The 21,765-nt window shown below is 35.7% G+C and overlaps 1 protein-coding gene across 4 annotated transcripts in view; it reads left to right on the top strand.

Moving 5' to 3' along the window:
• Positions 1–21,765, top strand: part of TBC1D23 (TBC1 domain family member 23) — a 31,829-nt gene that overhangs the window by 7,531 nt on the left and 2,533 nt on the right. For 3 of the 4 annotated variants that reach the window (XM_074536092.1, XM_026793564.2, XM_074536093.1), the window contains 15 exons: positions 1,775–1,979; positions 3,271–3,394; positions 5,531–5,655; positions 5,769–5,812; positions 6,685–6,788; positions 7,511–7,633; positions 8,574–8,666; positions 11,169–11,339; positions 11,554–11,596; positions 12,364–12,470; positions 13,129–13,271; positions 14,674–14,718; positions 17,757–17,845; positions 20,598–20,733; positions 21,234–21,428. In XM_074536092.1, coding sequence (XP_074392193.1) covers positions 1,775–1,979; positions 3,271–3,394; positions 5,531–5,655; positions 5,769–5,812; positions 6,685–6,788; positions 7,511–7,633; positions 8,574–8,666; positions 11,169–11,339; positions 11,554–11,596; positions 12,364–12,470; positions 13,129–13,271; positions 14,674–14,718; positions 17,757–17,845; positions 20,598–20,733; positions 21,234–21,428 — 1,747 coding nt within the window. The remainder of the gene's footprint in view (positions 1–1,774; positions 1,980–3,270; positions 3,395–5,530; positions 5,656–5,768; positions 5,813–6,684; positions 6,789–7,510; positions 7,634–8,573; positions 8,667–11,168; positions 11,340–11,553; positions 11,597–12,363; positions 12,471–13,128; positions 13,272–14,673; positions 14,719–17,756; positions 17,846–20,597; positions 20,734–21,233; positions 21,429–21,765) is intronic. The other variant, XM_005487132.4, reaches the window with a different exon arrangement.

Here is a 21,765-nt window from a genome sequence, read left to right as displayed (position 1 = left end):
AAAATCAGTAAGGAAACAATAGTATCTTACCTGTACACAGACTCTGGGTGGGTGACATCATGGGGGTTCAAAGTATTAGCTTGTAAATGATAGTTTGCATAGTCAGAAAGCTTTGTGAGATAAAAAAAATGGCAATTGTTTTCCAAGCTCCATCTTTTAAAGCAGACATTCTTTATTTAGTGTCTTTCCGGTTTTTATTTGTCAAAGGTCTGGTTCTGAATCTGAAAACCTGTTGGAGCATGAAAATGCATATAGCATTTGAGAGAAGAAATATATTAAATGTTTTGGGCTTCAAAAACTATTTTAAAGAAAGATAGTTTTTAATAGCATTTTCAGCAAAAAAGGAAAGGCTGTGTTTGTGCAAGCAAGGTGCTGCCAGGACAAAGGAAATAATAATCTGGTATGTTTGCAAGGAGCTGCCACAGGATCTGCTTGGCAGCTCAGCACAGGACTGGTAAAACCCCTGACATGATGCAACAGCATTGGTGTGTGATCTATGGGTGGAAGCAATGCTGACTCATAAATCAGGATACATCTCAGAACTTCTATAAGAGAATCTTCTATTTTGTTACCTATCATTTTATTTATTCTTATGCAATTGAAAGTTAGGGCAGAGGATGGAGTTGTTGCATGCATCCATACCTACCATTTCTGAAATGCAGTTCTAGCCCTAAAATCTAGGAGTTATTTTCCTTCTCTCTGTCCTATAAAGGAAAGACATGGGTGTGGAATTTCCAGTCTCTTTTTAAATCACAGTCTCTCTTTAGGAAGATGCAAAATCTTCTGATTATATTCATAACATACAAAATTAAGCGTTTCAGTGTCTGATAGTTCTCTTTTCATATTTATTGGCAAATATTTTCTGATATGTAAGGATTTAATCAAATGTAAATTTACTTCAGAAAGAAGGTTATATGGAGACTTCAGTTTTTTGTTGGATTAAATGCCTCTATTTCAATGTTTTAACATATCAAGTAGTCTCCAAATTTTAAGCATATCCTCTTGGAAATGTGGACTTTATGTACTGTTTCATTTTTCTACGAGATAGAGAAAAAGAATGCCAAACATTGACTGGCTTGTCAATATTCTTGATGGGAAAGTATTAAAGACTTCTGTAATAAAAAAATCTACTAACAGGAATGAGACTCGTGGTCTTCTTGTAACTGAGGGGGAAAGATGTTTTCTAGAAATTTAATGCCACTATGTTAATCTAGTGTGTACAGGTCTCTGTTCCCCATCCTGGATATAAAAAAAGTGATTTGTAAGTTAATGCTAAAATTTAAGTCTGGAAGCCTAGCTGATCTCAAACTTCTGATTTAGATAAATTTACATGTCAGTCAGCTTTTGAGGAATTGAAGGTAGGCATTGTGGGTTGATCTGTGTTGATCTGTGAAATTCCAATGAATGTATTGTAGAGTTGAGCTTGAGTTGTGTGCTGAGCACATCAAATAGGAGTAGAAGAGGGGCATTCTGTGCATTGAAAGAATCTGCCTCTTTCTTTTGTACAGATCCTGGAAACCCCAAACTTCTTCTATCCTGTTGTTGTGTTATTTAAATGTCTTATCCTGCTGGGTTTATAAAATCACTTGTATTCTGATACCTTTTTTAATGCCTTTCTATAAGAATTTAATCCAAACAGCCAGCTTTTTTTTTCTGGTTTTGCTGAATTTTTTTCTCCAATCGGTCCCTATTGGTGCAATTGTGCTATGAAATAATGTCATCCAATTTCTTTGAAAAGCTTTTAACCCAGTTTGTATTACTGTGCTTATTTCAGACCAGTTATCAGTGCCAGAAGAAGAGAAGTCAGTATTAACTTTGGATATTGAGTCTGTTATTACTTTTTATTGTAAATCACGCAATGTTAAATACAGTTCCTGCCTTGGCTGGATACATCTGCTCAAACCTCTGGTGCACCTTCACTTGCCCCGCAGTGATTTGTACAACTGCTTCTATGCTATCATGAATAAATTCATTCCAAGGTAAAACTCTTTCTTTTCCATATGTGCTATTTTTATTGGCAGTAGAAGTATTCTCTGAAAGATAGGCATGTTGGTTTTGGCTAGAGGAGCACTGTTCCGAGCTGTGTTGTCAGATTCTTTCATATGATCATCAATTTCAATACCTGTTGGTTTGAAATCCAGGAGATGATTGGGTTGGCTTAAGCTGCAAAGAGTTAGCTGAGTGATGTGACTCATCTAGATTCAGTATGCCTTTTAAAGAGCTATCCTTTCATGCAATATCAAAAATTCATTTTTTATGAACTAATTCACATAGGGTATGTGAAGGTGGTTTTTTGTTCCCTTTCGTAGCAGTTTCGATATCTAAAATACTTCTGTCCCTTCAGAAACAGTAATTCATAAGCACTAATGAAGTCTCAAAATCTCTTTAGAAGTAGTTAATATTTTCCTTATATTCTTTTGAGTAGGGACTGATTTTGATTTTTCTTTTAAGTTGCTAGGTATTTTTAATGACAATTTTGAGCTTTTCGTGCTGTTATGTAGGTGCTCTTACTAAAATAAGTTTTTAAGAATATTGGAGCACCATGACGCTTCAGCAAGGCTGGATAGTCTGTAATTAAAGATCTTAGTCTGATTGCCTGGAGAGGAGATTCCAGCCTGGCTGATGGATATGTGCCCAAAATATGAAAAATGCATGTTTGCTATAGAGGCAGGAAGCAAGCATTTATCAGTCCTGTCACTTGACTCAGCTCGTGTCCCTTTCTGCTCTGAAACACTCTTGGGCTCTGTGAGCTGTGTGGGGGTAGTGTGGATGTGGCCACACAACCCTTGTGCTTCAGCTGTAGAAGGTTTGCAGAGAAGCTGCTATTTCAGCTTCTCAGGAGCAATCTAGATGGTGTTTCAATGAGATGTAGACTGTTTCCTGGTTTTTTTCTCCTCACTTGGAGAATGGAAGACATACAAAGGCAATTTACAGTAGATTGGTGAATCTGCTCAATTGGTACCATGCTAGACTTGTTTTGAGATTTAAATCTGTTTTAAATACTTCTGTATTATATAATCTGTGGAGCAGTATTTCATTCTGCTGCCTTGATAATTTAGTGGGGGTTTCATTGTTTGTGGGTTTTTGTTAGTTTGATTTGATTGGTTGGTTTTTTGATTCTGAGGCAAGTTGACTTCATGATCAGTCCCTATGAACTAAAAGACCAATGTACAGGAAATTACATGATCACAGATACTAAAGAATTGCTACTGTAAGTCTGAAAACTGCAATATTACGGGGGAGTTGATTGTTTTCATTGCTACTTTCTAGGGATTGTTTTATGAAGGGAAGACCCTTTCATCTATTTAGACTGTTGCTTCAGTACCATGAGCCTGAACTCTGCTCCTTTCTTGATACCAAGAAGATGACTCCGGATTCATATGCACTCAACTGGGTAATAAAGTGAAAGTAGGGAAACATAATGAAAAATAAATTTCTGTTAAAATTTAAGTAGATGTTGTCAGTTTATGGAAGAGTAGTACAAGCAATTAGAACTGCATATATTAATATAAATTGCATGTTTTATTATAGTGTGGGCTTTTTTCTTTAATGTTTTGCATGAAGTATGAGGGCTTGTTAATGTCACATTTTTATTGTACTTGGTGAGTCCTTATTGAGCCAATGATACTAGGAACTTCTTGGAGTAAGGAAGAATGAGAACAGCTGATGTGCTCAAAAAGCAAAAAGTTAGTTTTGATTGTGGGCAGCTGTATGTTGTAGATGTGGGTAACATCAGTCTAACAGGTATTTTAAAGCTGAAGAATGAATTGTTTTAGAAACCTCCCTGCTAAGGCATATATGTATGTCTTTTAGAATTTAGACACATATATTTTACAGCTTTTGAAGCCTTAGTCATTTTCTCTTCAAAACTACCTCAGATTATGGGTAGTTACAAAGATTCTCACCTCAATCATTTTTATAAATTTTGTGTAGCAGGACTACAACAAAATTTTTGTATCAAAGCTACTTAGTATATGCAATACAAAATCATGATACTGTGCTTGCACAGGCAAAGTCTGTAATTTAGTAGTAGTCTGTAATTGAGAAGACTTTGATCCGTGAACTTTCCTGGATTCTTCTTTAATACTCATTGGCTATGTACAATTTTTTTTCAACCTTGTGAATTTTCAGTTAAAGAAGTGAAAATGAATTAATTATTAAACTGTGAGGTCTGTCTTTGGGGTGTTTTTTGTTTGTTCTTTTTTAGGGCTGCTGCCAATTTTAGTATAAAAATGTGTCTAGGAAAAATTTTCACATTCTCGAAATCTGCCTTTTGCCAGTCTCATGAGCCTTCAAAAGAGAAATCAGGTTCTTTTTTGTCACTCAATTTCCATTTTTTAATAGAATTTTCCTTAGTACATAAAAAAATTCTTTGAAGTTGTTTCTTCAAATTTTGAAACCTAATTAGAAAAAGAATCTTCTCTCTGAAAGGTGGTAGTGAAGGAAGCTGATGTAGCTGCCAGTTCTCAACACCATCCTTCTTGGTGTACAATTTTAGGAAAAAATCTTAAGTTTCATTTTATATACTGAGATTACAGTAAAATCCTCTGTTTCATCTGTGAACAACCTGTCTATATAGGTGTATCACTAATACTTAAAAGTATATAAACATCATACTGAGACCTGCCATTGTCATCTTGTTCATGGATGTTTTGTCTTCAGTTGCATTTGAGCCAGAATTGAATAGATCTACCTTCTGCTATAAAACTATACTAGGAAGCGTTGAAATATTCCATGACAGTGTTTTAAAGCTTTTGAAAGCTGTAGCTGTGTTTAAAGATTTGTGAATGTATGTGGAATTTGTGTGCATCAGCAAGTACAGTAAGAGCCCAGTGAAGTCAGGAGGGTATGCATTTGAGTTAGGTGTGATTGTAAATCTGGCATGTGTAGTAAGAAGTTCCTACCTTTTATCTGCTTTGAATTTTGTGTATCAGAGAGGATGTATTTTCAAGTGGGAGCACGGGAACAGGCAGAGTTTCTTAAATGGTAATGAAAATTTTCTGATGCTTGCAAATGTTTAATTACTCAATCATAAAGCATCATAATGCTAAGTAAGTGATGTTGTCAAACTAACGTGCAACCATGTTCAATTAGCCCAATTCTGCTGTGGAAAATAATTATGTTTGCAGGATCCTTTCAAAGCCCTAATTGCTATGCTATTTGAGTAAATATATTCTCTTATGATTGTCTTGTTGGTATAATTGGTATTTAGCAGTGGCTGTGAGCTAAACAGTACTCCAGCTTGATTGTGTTATCTGTGCTTGAATTTGCAAGGCTGGCAGTGTACAGCCAACTTTGCCTTCACAATAGTCATATTTATTCAAAGATAATCTGTAGTATTGTGCACTGTTTCCTTTAAACTTGGTTAGAGGTTAGAACCATCCTTCAGTACGTTGTTCAGATGTAGGTTTTATCATAATTTTGTTGGGTTTATTTTCTTTTAGATACCTTGTATCTCTATTAAAAATGTATTCCTGATAAGATTGTTCCTGGTAATTGCTTTTTCTCACATTATTTTCCAAACTTTTAGCTTGGAAGCCTCTTCTCATACTACTGTTCAGCTGAAGTCACTCAGGCAATATGGGATGGATATCTACAACAAGCAGATCCATTCTTTATTTATTTCTTAATGTTGATCATCCTTGTCAATGCAAAGTAAGTGTATAGTTAATTCTTTGGGACATTCTTTGCTGACACTGTTTTAATCCAGGTTTGTTTCATTTTGGTTTTACTGACTTAATCTGTGCCTGTGACTTTACTGTTTTCAGAGACGTTATCTTAGCACAAGAATCAGATAAAGAAGAAATGATAAGTAAGTACTTCTCTTACATAGCTGCTAGTGAAATATTTACTAAATACTGTAATCTCCATTTATTACTATTTTTTGTTGCTAAAGAGCTATACTGTTAATTTCCATGTGATTTTTCTCATTTTTTAATCCCTTCACCACACTAATTCTTTCTTACTTTTGCTGCCCTGTCCTTGACCTTCTTTCCTTACTCCTTTTAGTGCTCCCACACCTAGTTCTATGCTTCAGTTTAAAGTACTGGAAACAATCACCAGAAACTGGTCTTTCCAAGCCTAAAGCAACAGCTGGCAAATCCTTCTTTAAATCTACTGCACTTGTTGCATTATCTGGATTGTCTTCATGTGCACTTGACTTGAGCCTAATTCATTCTTTTTATAGAAAATGCATTAAATTTCAGTGGAAAATGAAATTTTCTATTGCCTTTGTATTTTTTTACACACATAATACAATGTAATTAATGGTCTCTGGTAGTTTAAAATGAGAGTGCTTGGAATTTTGTCTTTGCCATATACTGCAGAACTACATCCCTGGGTTGTCCTGAACACAGACCAGTGCTACTGATTAAATACTCATTTTAAAGGATTCTCATGGTCAGAGCTCTTTAGAAAAGTAGCTAAGTTAGAATTGAAAGCTAAAGCTGTATGGGAGTAAGAATGTGATAAAAAATATTTTGCATAGAAGTCTAGCAAAAAGTTTTCCATGCATAAGGAGTATTTCCTGTATCTTCACTTTTCCTCTGGAAAGTGAATCAATATTCATGCTTAGTCAATACAGTAGATTGTTATGGCTTATTAAAAATAAGTTCTCTTATGATCTGTGTTGTTTGATTTCTGTGTCTGAAAGAGTGTTGCATTTATGTTGTTTGTCTGTCTCAGAATTCTTAGAAACATCACCAGCCAATCTTGATTTAGAGGATATAGAAGATCTCTTCTCTTTGGCACAATATTACTGTAGCAAAACTCCAGCTTCTTTCAGGAAGGTAATAACTGTAATTTTGAAATTCTCTGAAATTTTGGCTAGTGTTTAAGCTCTTGCTGACAGTAACTTTGAATATTTCATTGCAATATTCTTAATTTTTTTAAACATTTTTTCATGTTGTTACTCTGGTGGTATTTACTGTTAGGATCTTTGAAAGATAAGGTTAACTGATACATGAGAGAGGCTTACTTGCAATATTCTCACTTCATGACTGATAACCTCATTTTCCAAATGAGGTTCTTGTAAGAACTGAAGAAGCTAAACTGTATTTGCAATAACAAAGAAGAAAAAGTCTCTTACTATAGATAAATCTATTATCACCTGCACTGTTTTTGCAGCTCTTCCTTAGTCATGATATCTGACTTAGTGAATGAATGAAATCAAAGTATTTGGTAGCCGTTGCCCTCAGATTGTATGTACTTCCTCTGATGTGTGTAGGCAGATATGGGAGGTTTTCTTGTGGGGAAAAAACAAAACAAACAACTAAGGAACAAATACCAGAGGCATGTTGGCATGGGGAAAGTGGTGAACAAGCATGTTTGTAATGGAAGTGCAGACCTTGAATGATTTTTCAGAAAGAATTTCAGTTGATCAAAAGTTTCATTACTATGTGGATGGGATACACGTGTGGAATTTGATGTTTGCAACATATGGCTTAATTTTAAACTTTCACACATAAAGACAATGGCTTCACTTAATCTTTTTCTTTCCTTGCCTTATTAGGACAACCACAGTCTTTTTGGCAGCAGCTTGCTGGGCCTCAAAGATGATGACACAGACTTGAGCCAGGCTCTCTGTCTAGCAGTTTCTGTGTCTGAGATTCTGCAAGCAAATCAGCAGCAAGGAGTCAGTATACTGAATTAACCTTCCCCCCCAGTTCTATAGAAAAGGGAAAGAATCAATCACTAACCACTAGTTTTAAATATTAACAGCACAAATGAGTATTTGCTATTTCAGGAAAAATATTTTTGTCTTCAAGTTTTCTTCCTTCTAAATGATCTGCAGTCTTCAATGCATTTGTGCTGTAGCAAGGAGCATGGGGGAGCTGATTGGAATTTGAGGAGTGTGAGCTGAAAGTAGGATCTCACTAATTTGAATTCCTTTCCAAATAAAACTGTTGTAGAGGAAAATTTAAAACTCACTACTCAGTACCTTTGAGAAGAACCCTGTTAAGGAATATCTGTCTTTTATCAATGAGAGGTTTAAAGGAAAAAAAAGAAAATTGAACTTGTTTCAGTAGAAGTTAATTGCAGATGGAGATGCAGGGACTTCATTAGAAATATTTTAAGACCCATATATGGATAATAATAATGTAGTTATTGCAGTCTTTCTTATTGACCACTGACTTCTTGTTGCAGTTTCCAGGCCCCAGTTTTGTCATGCATAGTTTGGGTATTTTACTCATCCAAATAAAGTTAAGCATCTGTTTATATCCTGTCCAAGTTAATGGGACATAAACACATCCTTCTGTGCTGTGTTGATTAGTAGTGGCCCCTTGGATGGTCTCATACCCACTATGTTTCCTCTCAGTAGAAATTGTATAATTGCACTTGGATGATCCTTTCCCATGCACAAGCTGATGTATTAATGGAAAGCTGATACTAGAATCCTACTGGTAGTCTGGAGCTGTAGACAAAGTTCAGATTAATCAAATGAAGTAAGATTTTTTTTTTGAATAGCGCTTAGCCCCTCTGAGCAGTTCCTGTAGTATGTGAGTTAGTATTAGAATGTAATAGAATTCTGCTAATAATTATGCAATTTTAAAGTTGAAAATTTTCTCTTTCAGGAAGGAGTGAGATTCTTTGTGGTGGATTGTCGTCCTGCAGAGCAATACAATGCTGGGCATTTATCAACAGCATTTCATTTAGACTCAGATTTGGTTTGTATGCTTTTTGTTTCTTTACTGGTATTTGAATCTAACTGAGATAGAAGGGGAGAGAAATGCCTGCCTTGAAAAATGAAGTATTCTAGTTTAGGCTTCAGTTTGTGAACTGCAGGGTCTAGCTATGTGATGATAAGACTTTAAAAATTATCTTCTCTAAAGGAGATGGTAGAACCATCATTTTACTGAGAAGTTTAGTCCTTAATGACATAAGAATTTGGGATTCCAGACTTCCTGTTCTTTGGTTAGGAGTGGAAACCCATACAGACTAAGGCTTGGAGGAGAAATCTCTTTTTAGCATCCTAATTTCCAGTGAAAGGTGTAATTAATTTTTAAAAAGAACATTTTTTTCTTTGCCTCTTTTTTTTGCCACAGCCAGTCTTATTACAGTCTGCTTTTATAGGATAGATATCTTGAAAAGGATTTGGTTGCTTCTTTAAAATTTTTGCTGTACAATATGAAAGAGAAAGTGTGTTGATTTTGGCACTGAGATATGCTATGAGTTAATAACTTCAATGAAGATTTTGTATGATTTTTTATTTGATTATGAATTCCTAATTGAACATTCAGTCATATTTTTCTCTGTCCTATTTTTCCCCCAAAATCACTTCCATTTCAGCAGTGTATTCATCACTTATGGATTAGCCCTCAACTGTTTTACTTTAAGCAGTCTGTGGAAGCTGTATGGAATGATTTATTTGAAATTAAATCATAAAAGACTTTTATACCTTAGTTAAGTTCCATCCTGCATCTAATATCTTTACCTCTCTAATTAAAATGATGCATTATTCAGTATTATATGCACATGTGTAAATAAAATATTAAATATAATTGCATAGGAGATAAAAGGAGGCTGAAGGGCAAACTGAAGGAGGTTGCAGCAAGATGGGTGTCAGTTTCTTCTCCCAAGTAATGAGCTGTAGGACAAGAGGAAGTGGCTTCATATTGCTCCAGGGGAAGTTTAGGTTGGATATTAGGAAAAATTTCTTCCCCAAGAGCATTGTCAAGCATTGGAATGGGCTGCCCAGGGAAGGGGTTGAGTCACCATCCCTGGAGGTGACTCAATTTATTACTTGCAGACATGGCACTTGGGGATGTGGCTTAACAGTGGAGAGTTGGCAGTGTGAGGTTTGTGGTTGGAGTCAATGACAAAGGTCTTTTCCAACCTAAATGGTTCTTTGATAGTGTGGCTTTTAACCTGGAGCAAAAATCATTTATCTGTCCTATGTGGATGTTCTGCTAGTGTTAATTAAATATCATATTCAGTATAGTAGAAATAAGCATTTAAAATTATTAAGTAGTACAAATAGCTGATAATATATGGAAAAAGAGTCCATGAAAACAAGTCTTAAATTAGATGTGATCAGTTCATATGTATTTAAATTGTATGTTGGAATTCATAGTCTTTTATGGTGGATGAGTGTCACCAGGTTCATCCTTTATTGTAAAAGTCAATGCTATGAAAATATTATAGGGAAAAACCTTTGTGATGAAAAGTCATTAATGGAATTTTAATGCATTTAATATTCCTGTATGTGCAAAGTATGCAGAAATTATTGTGAGGAGAGATAATGGGGAGAGAGCACTTTGGATTCCACCTCATTTATAGTTAGAGGAAGTGGTGAGATTTAGGAGCTGTGTAATAAAGCAACAGCCTTTTTCTCTAGGAAAACCCCAGTTAAAATTCAGCCTTACTCACTGATGCCTAGGTTGTGTACTTTTGACTTTGTCCTTCATCATTTGATCCACTGTACAGACAAAATGATGAGAATCCCTTCTGACCCCTCCCTGCTCCCCTCAGTCAGTTACAGATCAAAATTCTCTTATGAGTTTAAATAAGTACCTTCCCCACAAACACAGGTTAAAATTCTAGCTGTGTTGAGAAAGTCGTTGTTTCTCCATCTCTTTCATGAGGAACTCATTATTTTGCACGCACAGTAGCCCTTCCTGTATCCCAGCCTTAGCTTTTTGAGAGTACAAAGAATCACAGATACCTCCTTGTACTCTCAATTGTTGTTTCTTTTCCTAAATCTTGATAAGTAAATGAGAAAAAGCTTAGTGGGGAGGCAACAAGAGGAAGATTTTACTAGCATCTAGAAATTCTAGGTAGTTTAAAGGGTTTCAACTCTCCCAAGTTTGGATGTGTTGTGCCCAAGCATATGTAAATATGGAAACCAGTGCCACTGCTGTATTACCAAATCAGTGCAACATGAAAGTTGCAAAGACTTGTTCCACTAATACCTGATGCCTTCAGAAGTAAACTAACAAATGTAAGCTGTGTTGCTTTCCTGGGGTGAGGAAGTAAAGGACCATTCACAGTGTTCTTTATGTAATGTGAGGTCTCAGTCAGGTTCGGTGTGTGTGTGTGACTTGAACAGTGCTGAGCTTGCCTTGCTTGTGCTCAAGGAATTGTAACCATTCCCAAAGTTTGTCTCCTTTCACAACTCATCTTACAATATCTCGGTGTCAAACAGCATTTTTTGTTTGTTCATTCCACAGATGCTTCAAAACCCATCAGAATTTGCACAGTCTGTAAAATCCCTGTTAGAAGCACAAAAACAATCTATTGAGTCTGGCTCCATAGCTGGTGGGGAGCATCTCTGCTTCATGGGAAGTGGCAGGGAAGAGGAAGACATGTACATGAACATGGTGTTAGCACATTTCTTACAGGTACTATTAAATTGATTTAACAGCTGGAGTAAAGGGCGTCTGCATGTGCCATTGATGGTAAATGGCAAAACATGTTCTCCTTAAAATCTGAACTGGTTTCTACATTACTTGAGTTTAGTTTTTAGTAAAAAAACTAACCCCTGTTTCATTACCATACTTGCCAAACTCATTCCACAGGTTTTTGCTCTGATCAGAATTATCTTTTCTGTTGCAGAAAAATAAGGAGTACGTAAGCATTGCCAAAGGAGGCTTTATGGGTAAGTTTATTAATAATGAAATTTGACTTGAAAAATCCTGATATCTTAACACTGTTGGTATTTCTGAGACTTCTGCTAAAAACCATCGAAATGAATAGCAAGTAGGTCTCATTTGTCAGATTTTTGTTTTGTGTAAGTAAACACTGTGCACTTACACATTTGTGTGGTTAACTCCTAGGGCTTTCCCAGATTTCTTAATAGTGAAAAATTAATGCAGAAATTGGAGAAATTCCTTCTTCCAGCTTGTCATTCTTGATGTTTTAGCCACTGTTGATTGCAGATTCATATGAAGATGCAACTTCATAATTACTATTAACTGCTGTTATGATTTATTAAATCAGAAGTTCGTAATTGATGAGTTGATGTTGCTGGAAATAATCAGGCTCTACAACAGTGGAGAGATCTGTGCTACAATATGACGTTAATAACAACACAATAGAGGCATTATTAATCAATATGTATGGTGTTGTAAGAGCTGTCTTCAAGATCAAAGCAGTGATTTATTTTTAATTGCTGCTGTATTCTAAATGTTTACTAAAATAATTAGTATGTTAGGTAGATAAATAGGCATTAGATAATTAGATTTTCTTAATGCCTTTATACTACTGAAAGAAAAGCCAAAGATTATTATAGTGACTGCTGAATTTATCTATTTTATTGTATTGTGGGGGAAAAACTGTTACTGATTAGTTTCAGGTATATACAAAATTTTCATCAACAGACTAAGTCCAGTGTAATTCTGAATGTTTTTGATGGCCTTTTAACAGCCCTCCAACAGCACTTAGCAGATATCAATGTGGAAGGACCAGAAAATGGATATGGCCACTGGATTGCTAGTACCTCAGGCTCAAGAAATAGCATAAGCTCTGTTGATGTAAGTGGAATTTTAGTGTAAGTGTTACAGTGGGATGGGAGCCCCAGGAGTCATGTGGTTTATTCTTTGCATTCCTCATACTATTCCATAAAATGCATTATTGCAAATCATGACTGTTTTCACTTGTGTGTTTAATTTCAAACTATGATCCCAGTCAAGTCATAGGTGACCTACACATTTTTATCCTCTTGAGGGGAAGAGTTTGTAGGTAAGAACTTGCTGTAGTCATTCTCCAGCAGAATACATGTAATAGGCAACTCTTTCCCTAGCTCTTACTCACTCTGGGAGAAAGTTACTATAAAGTGGCATACAATTTCATGGCAAAGCTCAAAATTGTATCTTTTCTGCAGCTGGTGTATTATGTGTACAATTTAGCCTTTAATTTAGATGCAGTGTATCACTAATAGGATTCTTTTGTCTAGATGTCCATAGCAGAGTGCTCATTAATATAGTTTGTCAAGCTTGCTTTGTGGGATGATATTTTCCTCAATATCATTGCTGTTATTGATAGAATTCTAAAGAAATACTCAGTTGTGTAATTGAGGTTCTGCTGAGTACCAAAAAGTGAATTTCTCTTTTGTACTCTGTTTCCTTTTTAATAAATTCATTGAGATGAAATAACATATATGATTAATCCTGAGAGGAGTTACTTTTACAGGGTGATACTCCTAACGGTTCAGGTGATGGAAAAGGAGTGAAATCCCTAGTGAATAAAATGACAGTTGCTTTGAAGACTAAATCTGTGAATGTGAAAGAGAAAGTTATCAGTTTTATTGAAAATACATCTACTCCAGTGGACAGGTGAGTCATTTATATCTCACTGTGCATTAGTTGGGAGAAGTGACTTCCCATTTTATGTGGCTGTTTTTAAGTGAAAACTGGGCTAATTAGGGAAAAGTTGTTTCCCACATTCAGTTTTTTAATTTTCTACCCCTATCCTCCTCACAATTTTATCATGACCCAGGGAGCCTACTGTGCCCCTCAGTATTGGAAGGCCAGTGTGGGTCCCTGTTGCCTTCAATGTTTACCTAGAATTTGTCACTTAATTTCACTTCTTTTTGTGTGTCAATTTTGTGTTTAGCCTGAAAGTGAAAAGTTATTTCACTTCTATTTCCATGCCTCCCCATCCGGACTCTAATGACATAGATGAATGACAGTGGGATTCTGGATAGGTTCTTTTGATTGGTTGGTTTTGTTCTGTTTGTTTTTTTCACTGCTGCATCTTGGCAAATTGAGTTTACCTCTTAAAAATCTTGATTTTTTTTCCAAGTCCTTATGTAAAGCTGCTTTTCAAACTCAGAATCAATGCTTGTTTGGTTTTTGTGTCTTTGGGTACAGCAAGGAATGGGAATGTGCAAATAGACTGAAATTTGGAAGTGGTCATTCCAAATAATTATCTTAACTAGATACAAGAATAATAGCATTCATCTGTCAGAGCTTTAAATGAAATGCTTGTTGTAGTTCTTTGAATTCCAGCCTTTGAAGGCGTGTGTTGAATACTAAGACACTGGTATTCAGGAATCTCAGAAACCTAGCATTTGTTTGATAGCAGGATTGAAAATACATGCCAAATGATGAGTAATTTTAATAGTACCTCAGATCATTCCTTCTTTCTGTGTTGGAAAATGATTTTCTAAAATACTATTACTACTTTTATTTCACCATTAGAGGCAAAAAATTCTTAAATAATGTTTGGTAGCTTTTGCTTTGTGATGAGTTAAACTGAATGACTGAAGATTTAAACTGAAAGAGAGTAGATTTAGATTAGATATTGGAAGAAATTCTCTACAGGGTGGTGAGGCACAGGTTGCCCAGGGAAGCTGTGGCTGCTCCATCCCCGGCAGTGCTCCAGGCCAGGCTGGATGGAGCTTTAAGCAGTGTGGCTGGTGTAAAATATCCCTGTGCAGGGCAGGGAGTGGAACAAGTTGTTCTTTAGAGTCCCTTCCAAGCCAGGCCATTCTGTGAAATCAGGTAATGCTTACATGTATGCCACAGGCAGCATAGGAAATGCATCTTTTAGTAGATTTTTTTGCAAATATTTCTTTACCTCATGTCCAGCTTTCATGAAGCCTTGTTTTTATTTACAAGCATCCTTCTTGAAGAAGATACATTGCCAATATAGAGAATTTCAGCTATTTATCTAGGTTTTTCCCTTACATATTTTTAATTCTTTTGTTCTGTCCTCTGCCCCAATGTACTGTAGAATACCTTTCAATATTTCCTGGCCAGACAGAGCAAGCCTGGAGCGGTAAGCTTGACAATTCAGCAGTCTGACTAAAACCACTTTTCTTGTATTTAGCATGGCATCACAATGTCTGTAAGCATTGGTTACACTGACAAGATAGCTTGCATATTTTGCTATGAATTTAATTTCTTGAAATATATTAAAACTGTTGCTTTTTACAAGCACTGGTCAAGAGACTAAAGGAAGAAAAAAGAATGTATTGGCAGTGCTTTCTTCTCTTAGTTTCTGCTTTGTTATTTCTCTTCTCTCCCTTACTATTGCTTTTTATGTTTTTTTTTTAACCTGTCATTTCCTATATACATTTTATTAGTAAACTATGCTAGTAGAAGACACCAGGAACAATTACTGAACAAATTATGGCTTAAGGTTTTAACAAGAGAGACTATAATTATGAAAAGTAAACTTTTCATAAAATATCATCAGAACTTAGATATGACAGGGAACCCCTACAGAAATTCTGTCTGGAAGCGTCAAATTTTTATGCATCTTATCAAATGGTGATAGAACATGCTGAAAGAAGCAGACATGCTCATTATTGGGAAAAAAAAACCTGATATGTAAATATGCTTTGCAATTCTACCTCATCTTGTTCACATAACTAATACATTTCATGCAAATGTGGAGGCCTTTCACATTTGATTCACATACAGTGTCTTGTAATTATTTCAGAAATAAAAATTGAGACTTGGGTTTTTATAAAATTACTTGTGGTAATTGAAGAGCAAGAGCAGCTCATGCATAATCCCTTTCAAACTTTGGTTATACTTTAGGAGTTCTGTAGCTTTTGACCCACTTACCCTGAAATGCACGAAGGTTAATGCTGGATGAATTACTGAAGATTTTAAAAGTGGGTTTTCATGGGTTTTTGACTAATTTTTCTTTCAAGTAGTTTGTACATAATTTGAGCTGAGAGTCACCCAAAAGCATCACAGAAAGGTGTTGTTCATGTGAGAAAAATCAGTAGTAATGCTCTGTGGAAGAACAATGAGAATGGCCCAATAGCACATAGTATGTTTTGTTGATTTAGAAATACTTAAGATCATGGGGATTGTACCCCACATTTTATTGATCTGTTTCTAGAACATGGTAAGCAAGTGTTAAAATACCAAGTGTTAAATATGGTGACTCTTTGATAACTCAGAAATGCAGGAATCTGTGTTTGTAACCAAGAAGTTTTGATATATTGAGATTTTATTTTGGTGATTTTGTTTATTCCTTTCATTCCTATTGCACATCTTCTTTCATTGGGTAGTTGCAAGAATAAATTGGCTCACACTTTATATCCTTAGAGTATTTTCTTAAAATTACAGTTCTAAAAAAACCTAGAATTGTTTACAGTTCTAAAACCTAGAATGGCATTTTTTCTGTACCAATTCAACTAGATCTACTTTGTGTTTATCACTAGGATGTTCCATTTGGCAGGTTTGCCACCAAAGGACATTACATGCAATTTGTAACCGTGTAATGATGGTCTTCCATGTAAGCAGGTTAAAGGGAATCAATTCCTAATTTAAGATGTTACCAGGCTTTTATAAAGTAGCTTTTTATTCTCTTGTTTACTCTCTTGTCCTGACTAACTTCATTTGATAAACACCAGTGAGATCTGCTTTTATATCCTCTGCATAATTCAATTTGACATTATTTAAATGTGCTGCTTCTTACTCAATTGGTTATGTATTACTAAAGCATATTTACAAAAGCCTCCATATGGAAGCACTGCCCTCTTGGATTGTCAGTGTCATTGATGCTTATTGTCTTAAACACTAATGAGCATGTTATTGTATGTTTATTTTTGTGCCATTGTAGACCACATTTCTGTTTGTTTGGTTTTTAAACTTTTCCTTATTTTGTTTATATTAGTGAATTTTACCCATAGAAAATGTTTTTTTCTTTTCTAACTTTCAATTCTACCTTCAGATATCCCTAAATAACTGCATTAGTTTACATGTTACTAAACCTGTTCCCTGTCCAGCTTGGTTCTACAGTAGCATTTAAACTGGAGTTTGTGAATGCAATTAAAACAGGAGTCAAGGCTTAGATTTGTTAGGAAACATAAACACACAGTATAGGGAAGGAGGTTATTGAACTGAAGGAAAGGGACTGGCAGGTTTTCTAGGTTTGTTTTGAGTTTTTTAAAACTGCTAAGTATTGTCAGTTCTAAAGGCTAAAATTATGAACTATTTGGTTTTTTCAGAAATTGCCTGTATTGTTGCTTTCTGAACTTTCCGATTTTTCTCATATTTTTCAGGTATTATTAAAAGCTCTTGCCCTCAACTGTTAATTCAGCTGTGACCATGTAATCGCAGCATTCTGAGCTGGAGCTTTAAAATATCTCAGGATTTGCAATTTCACTGTCACACATAAAGACTCAGCTGTGTGTGTTTGTGTCATTTGATATGATCTGCAGAAACAATTGAAATGTGATTTTTGACAACACATGAATATCACACTGGTGCTGGGACTGTAGCAGTAGGAATTGTTTGAGCAAATATTTCAAGAGTTGACTCAAGCTGGAAGTAATGAACAGGAAGTCAGGGTTTAGACTACCACAGATGGTTTATAGTGTGTAGTTCTTAAGGCATTTTGTTATATTTTGAGGAATTAACCAGAAAAATGAATTTCCAGATATGTTAGTTGATAGTGTTTGTTTTTTGCTTTATCTGAATTTGGCATCCAGATATGTTTTCATTTCATGCTAGAAACGTAGCATGTTGTCAGTTTTCAGGTCTCTGATGTGTGCTACCATTTGAGAAGGTGAGCAGATGATGTTTTTTTTAAAACAAACCAGTATTTCTTTCCACTTTCTCTGTTACAACAGTCAGGCTCCCAAAGTGACTGAACTATGTGCTTTCACTAACCAAGCTGCTTGGTGGGTCACTCACTTCTTCCTTGCAGGCAGCTTCATGAGAGTCTCTTGTCCTTCTCTGTTGTACGGCTGTGTTTACATTTTGCTAATATGTGACTGTGGAACTCAGACCATCAGTTTGAAAGCTACTTTTCTTCTGTCCCTCTCCTTCTCCTGTCCTTCTCATTGCCCACAGGCATGTCAGCAGCAGTGACAGAGTAGGAAAACCCTATCGTGGTGTGAAGCCAGTATTCAGCATTGGAGATGAAGAAGAATATGATACTGGTACAGTAGAAAATTTTTCTTTTACCTAGATTAGCTTATATAGACAAAGTCATTAAATTGCGCTAAATCAGTGTATCTTACATCTTTGTCTTGCAATATGATACTTGTCTAGTATTGTTGTTCATGTATGTTATGGTAATGCCTAGGACTGACCCTCTTCAAATATATAGGAGCAGATTAAATAAAAAGTAGTTTGGGGTAAGCACCAAACAGCCAAGAGGAGGATATTGAAGTAAGCAGATGTAGGGGATCTTTTGTCTTCACTTGTTATTTCTGAAGTAAAGATCTTTTACAACACTGATCTCATATATGTAAGCTGGCAGATGTGCCTTTATTACAACAGTAAGCAAAATGTAAAAGACCTGGTTTGGCTGATGTATCTCAGTTTAAATATCTAGTATTGTCAGTTAGTGTAAAGATCTGAATTTCTGCAATATAGTGGGAGCTAGATTTTAAATGGCCAATGTGTGCACACCTCTCCAATGTTTCAGACTTGGCTTTTTAGCACTGAATCTGTTAATAATTGATTCATCTCTTGATATGCATGCAGATTGCTGTAGGAAAAAAACCATGAAATTTTTATTTAAATTTTTTTATCTCATTGAAAAACTACAGGCAAAATTGGAACACCACACATTTCATAAAGCTTTGTTTGGAGGTTTTTTTGAGAGCAGCTCTAACATCAGAATGGTTCCCACCTATTGTTGCCCTGGTTTTGCTCTGGTAGTTTTAGCCCACTCTCAATCATCATCTCACAAATAACACTTTTGTGCCAAAAAGCATGTTTGGCATGTTGGAGAAACAAGTAACTAGTCTGAGAATCTTTGATATGCAAAAGAAGCAGTTCAGGAAGATTAATGAGAGTCACAGGTTTAAATAACATTAATGACAAACAGTTGATCATCATCTGCAATAAAAATTGTGAAGGGGCAAAATTAAATTATCAGGCTTAAGCTTTAATACTAACAAGATATTTCTCCAAATGCCACATAATTAAGTTTGCACAGCTCTTTGAGCATCCATAATAGTGTTTTGCAAAGTCTGTGTAGTTTCAGAAAACCAGCTCCTCCAAGACAGATTGTCTAGAACATGTTTTCAGTAATACTTTTTTACTAAGTTCTATTTATTTAATATTTGCCTTTAAAAGCACTATTACACTTTGTAAGTAAGCAGAATCAGAGCAATTGGAGTAAGCAAAGCCAACACATATGAAGTGAAGTATATATGATCTTGATACAGAAGAATGCAAAAAGTGAACCTGTTTCTGAATAATTGGTTTTGTCAAGTTTAAGTGTTTGGGGTTTTTCTGTAGTAAGTAATTGCAGTCAGCTGGAATTATTGCAGCCTGCCGTAGGTGGATCTGCTTGAACAGGGGGGTTGGACCTGGTGACCTCCAGAGATCCCTTCTGTCCTCAGCCATTCTGTGATTCTGTGACATGAGGGTGGATTATTGATCCATTTGCTTCAGTTCCATAATGTATTTTTCAGTGAAAATGTTTCCCCAAGTGTGTTTCAGATTCTGAATTGCAATGAAGTAAATAGTTTAACGAAGTCTAGGAAACTGGCTTTGAAAAAGGCTCTTTGAAGAGTTGTCCTGAGTTATTTCTGGGAGTAATTTGTATGGAGTTAATATAGTTAGTTGTGTTAGAAAACTAGATTGCTTAATTTCTTCTAATATAGCACCAAAATTACTATGTGAACATAATCACCATCTTTAGACATAAAAGCAGTATTTTGTAACTAAGTAATAGCACATACAGAAGTTTTGGGTGTTTCACAGAGATCTGTGCTGAAAATTTTGGGTTAGAATATGTTCTTCAATGTCCTTAAAAAGGATGTGAAGGCAAAGACAACAATTTTTGCTAATGATCCAAGGTTATCTGAGATAGTAAGGACAGACTGAGTCTTTTGCTAATTGGCATGACTGGGTATTAAAATGGCACATGAAATTCAATATGAATTTAATGCAAGAAAGACATTAAAAACCCCCCAAGCACTTCTAGTTTCAGATCCAGTGGTGCTAGAATGATTTGGCTGTGTCCAGCTGCAGTGGGTTTATAACAAGTAAGCAGTCATTAACAGTCAGAAAAGCAAATCAAATGCTCAGAAATCTGTGATTCACTCACACATTAAATGTTGTGTGTCTTCTGCCCTTGATGTCAGAAACAATGTTTGAACAGGACAAGGTTCAGAGAGGCATAAGTAGGTGAGGAAAGATGTGATATTACTTTCACAAAAGGCACAGCTGAATTTTATGTGAAAGAGACATTTTAAGGGAGGAAAAGGGATCCACAAAAATAATGCCTATCCTTGAAAGGGATCACCAGGTGTTCATTTCTTCTTATAAAAGAAACTAGAAGCCACAAGAAGAAATTCTGGACTGAAGTTGTCTTGCTTTTGGTACTCCTTGCCAAAAGATATTGGTGATTTAAATGCAAAGGGTTTATATGGCTTCAAGGAAAGTCTGCACAAGTGACTTCCATTGTGAAAGAAATCCATGAAACTTTACTGCATGGACAAATCAGACCAGCCTAAGATACCCCCTGACCTAAAAAAGCTTATTTGTTGAGAGAAAATTGAGAGAACTATCAGATATGCCTTTTTCTTTCTTCCCTCTCAAGAATTCTGTATGATTTGGTACACTTGCTTTGAACCACTATAGCTACAGTGGGTTTAAGTGAATTGAAAAGTTGGCTGATGGGTGTGAATTTTATTTTTTTTTTAATGTTTTTACCCCCTCCATTCAAACCAGATGAAATTGACAGCTCCTCAATGTCGGACGATGATCGAAAAGAGGTTGTCAACATCCAAACGTGGATAAATAAACCTGATGTGAAGTACAACTTTCCATGTAATGAAGTAAAAGAAAATGGACACATGTTTCCCAGGTACTGAAATTAAGTTCAGTGAAAACATCCATCTTGATATAAATTCTAAAAAACAAGTGTTGGTCACTTAACTTAGCCTTTATATTACACTAGGAAATGAAAGTGTGAAACAAACTGGGACAAAGTGTTACTGTATTTGCATTCTTGTATTTGCAGTGCTCTAGAATGGTAATTATGTATAAAAACTGGTGTCAAGTTTTGCTTTGAAGAACAAGGTAGTAAGGAAAACTGAAGGGGGAGAGAGGGGCTGTGCACCAATAATGCTGGGGACAAAGCCATGTTTGTTTTCAGGAATGGCTGTGCTACAGCACTCAAGGAAATTATGAAGTCTTTTGTAGAGCTTTCTTCATTAGATATTATGGATGTTAAAACTGTTTCTTAGATTTGGTAGCTGTATTATCTACCTCTCTCCATGTAGTTTAGTCATAGAATTTAACTTTCTAAATTGCTGATATTTAATTCATTTACAAAACTAATTTGTATTTTTCTTTTCCTTCAAGTCATCTCCTAGTAACAGCAACCCATATGTACTGTTTGAGGGAGATTCCATCACGGAAGGGACTGGCTTACATACAGTCTCGCCAGGCACTCAACTCTGTAGTCAAAATCACATCCAAGAAGAAACACCCAGAACTGATCACCTTTAAGTATGGAAATAGCAATACTTCAGGCATAGAAATCCTGGCAGTTGAAAGGTAAGCCATCTCAGTGGCAGGGCTGTAAATGGTAATGATATCCAGGGTGCTGTACACTGGAAATCAGGGGTATGCTGTAATTCCCAGAACTGAGTTCAAAAATAATAGTTTTTATTCAGGAATACATAAATCAGATGTGAACTAGGGAAAAAGATTTGCCAGTAAAATGGTGGGTGTTTATGAGACCCAGAAGAGAGGAACTGCACCTACAGTGTTGGGGATGGGATGTGTGCAAGTGTTTTCTTTTTGTAATAGATCTTAAATAAAAATGAAGTGGACAGTTCTCTGCAGCAAAAGTATGGATTTGTGAACAGTGGGATTTAACAGTATGGTGGAG

Source organism: Zonotrichia albicollis, chromosome 2 (genome assembly GCF_047830755.1).
Source record: "Zonotrichia albicollis isolate bZonAlb1 chromosome 2, bZonAlb1.hap1, whole genome shotgun sequence".
NCBI lineage: Eukaryota > Metazoa > Chordata > Aves > Passeriformes > Passerellidae > Zonotrichia > Zonotrichia albicollis.
This window is presented reverse-complemented; position numbering and strand designations above follow the sequence as displayed.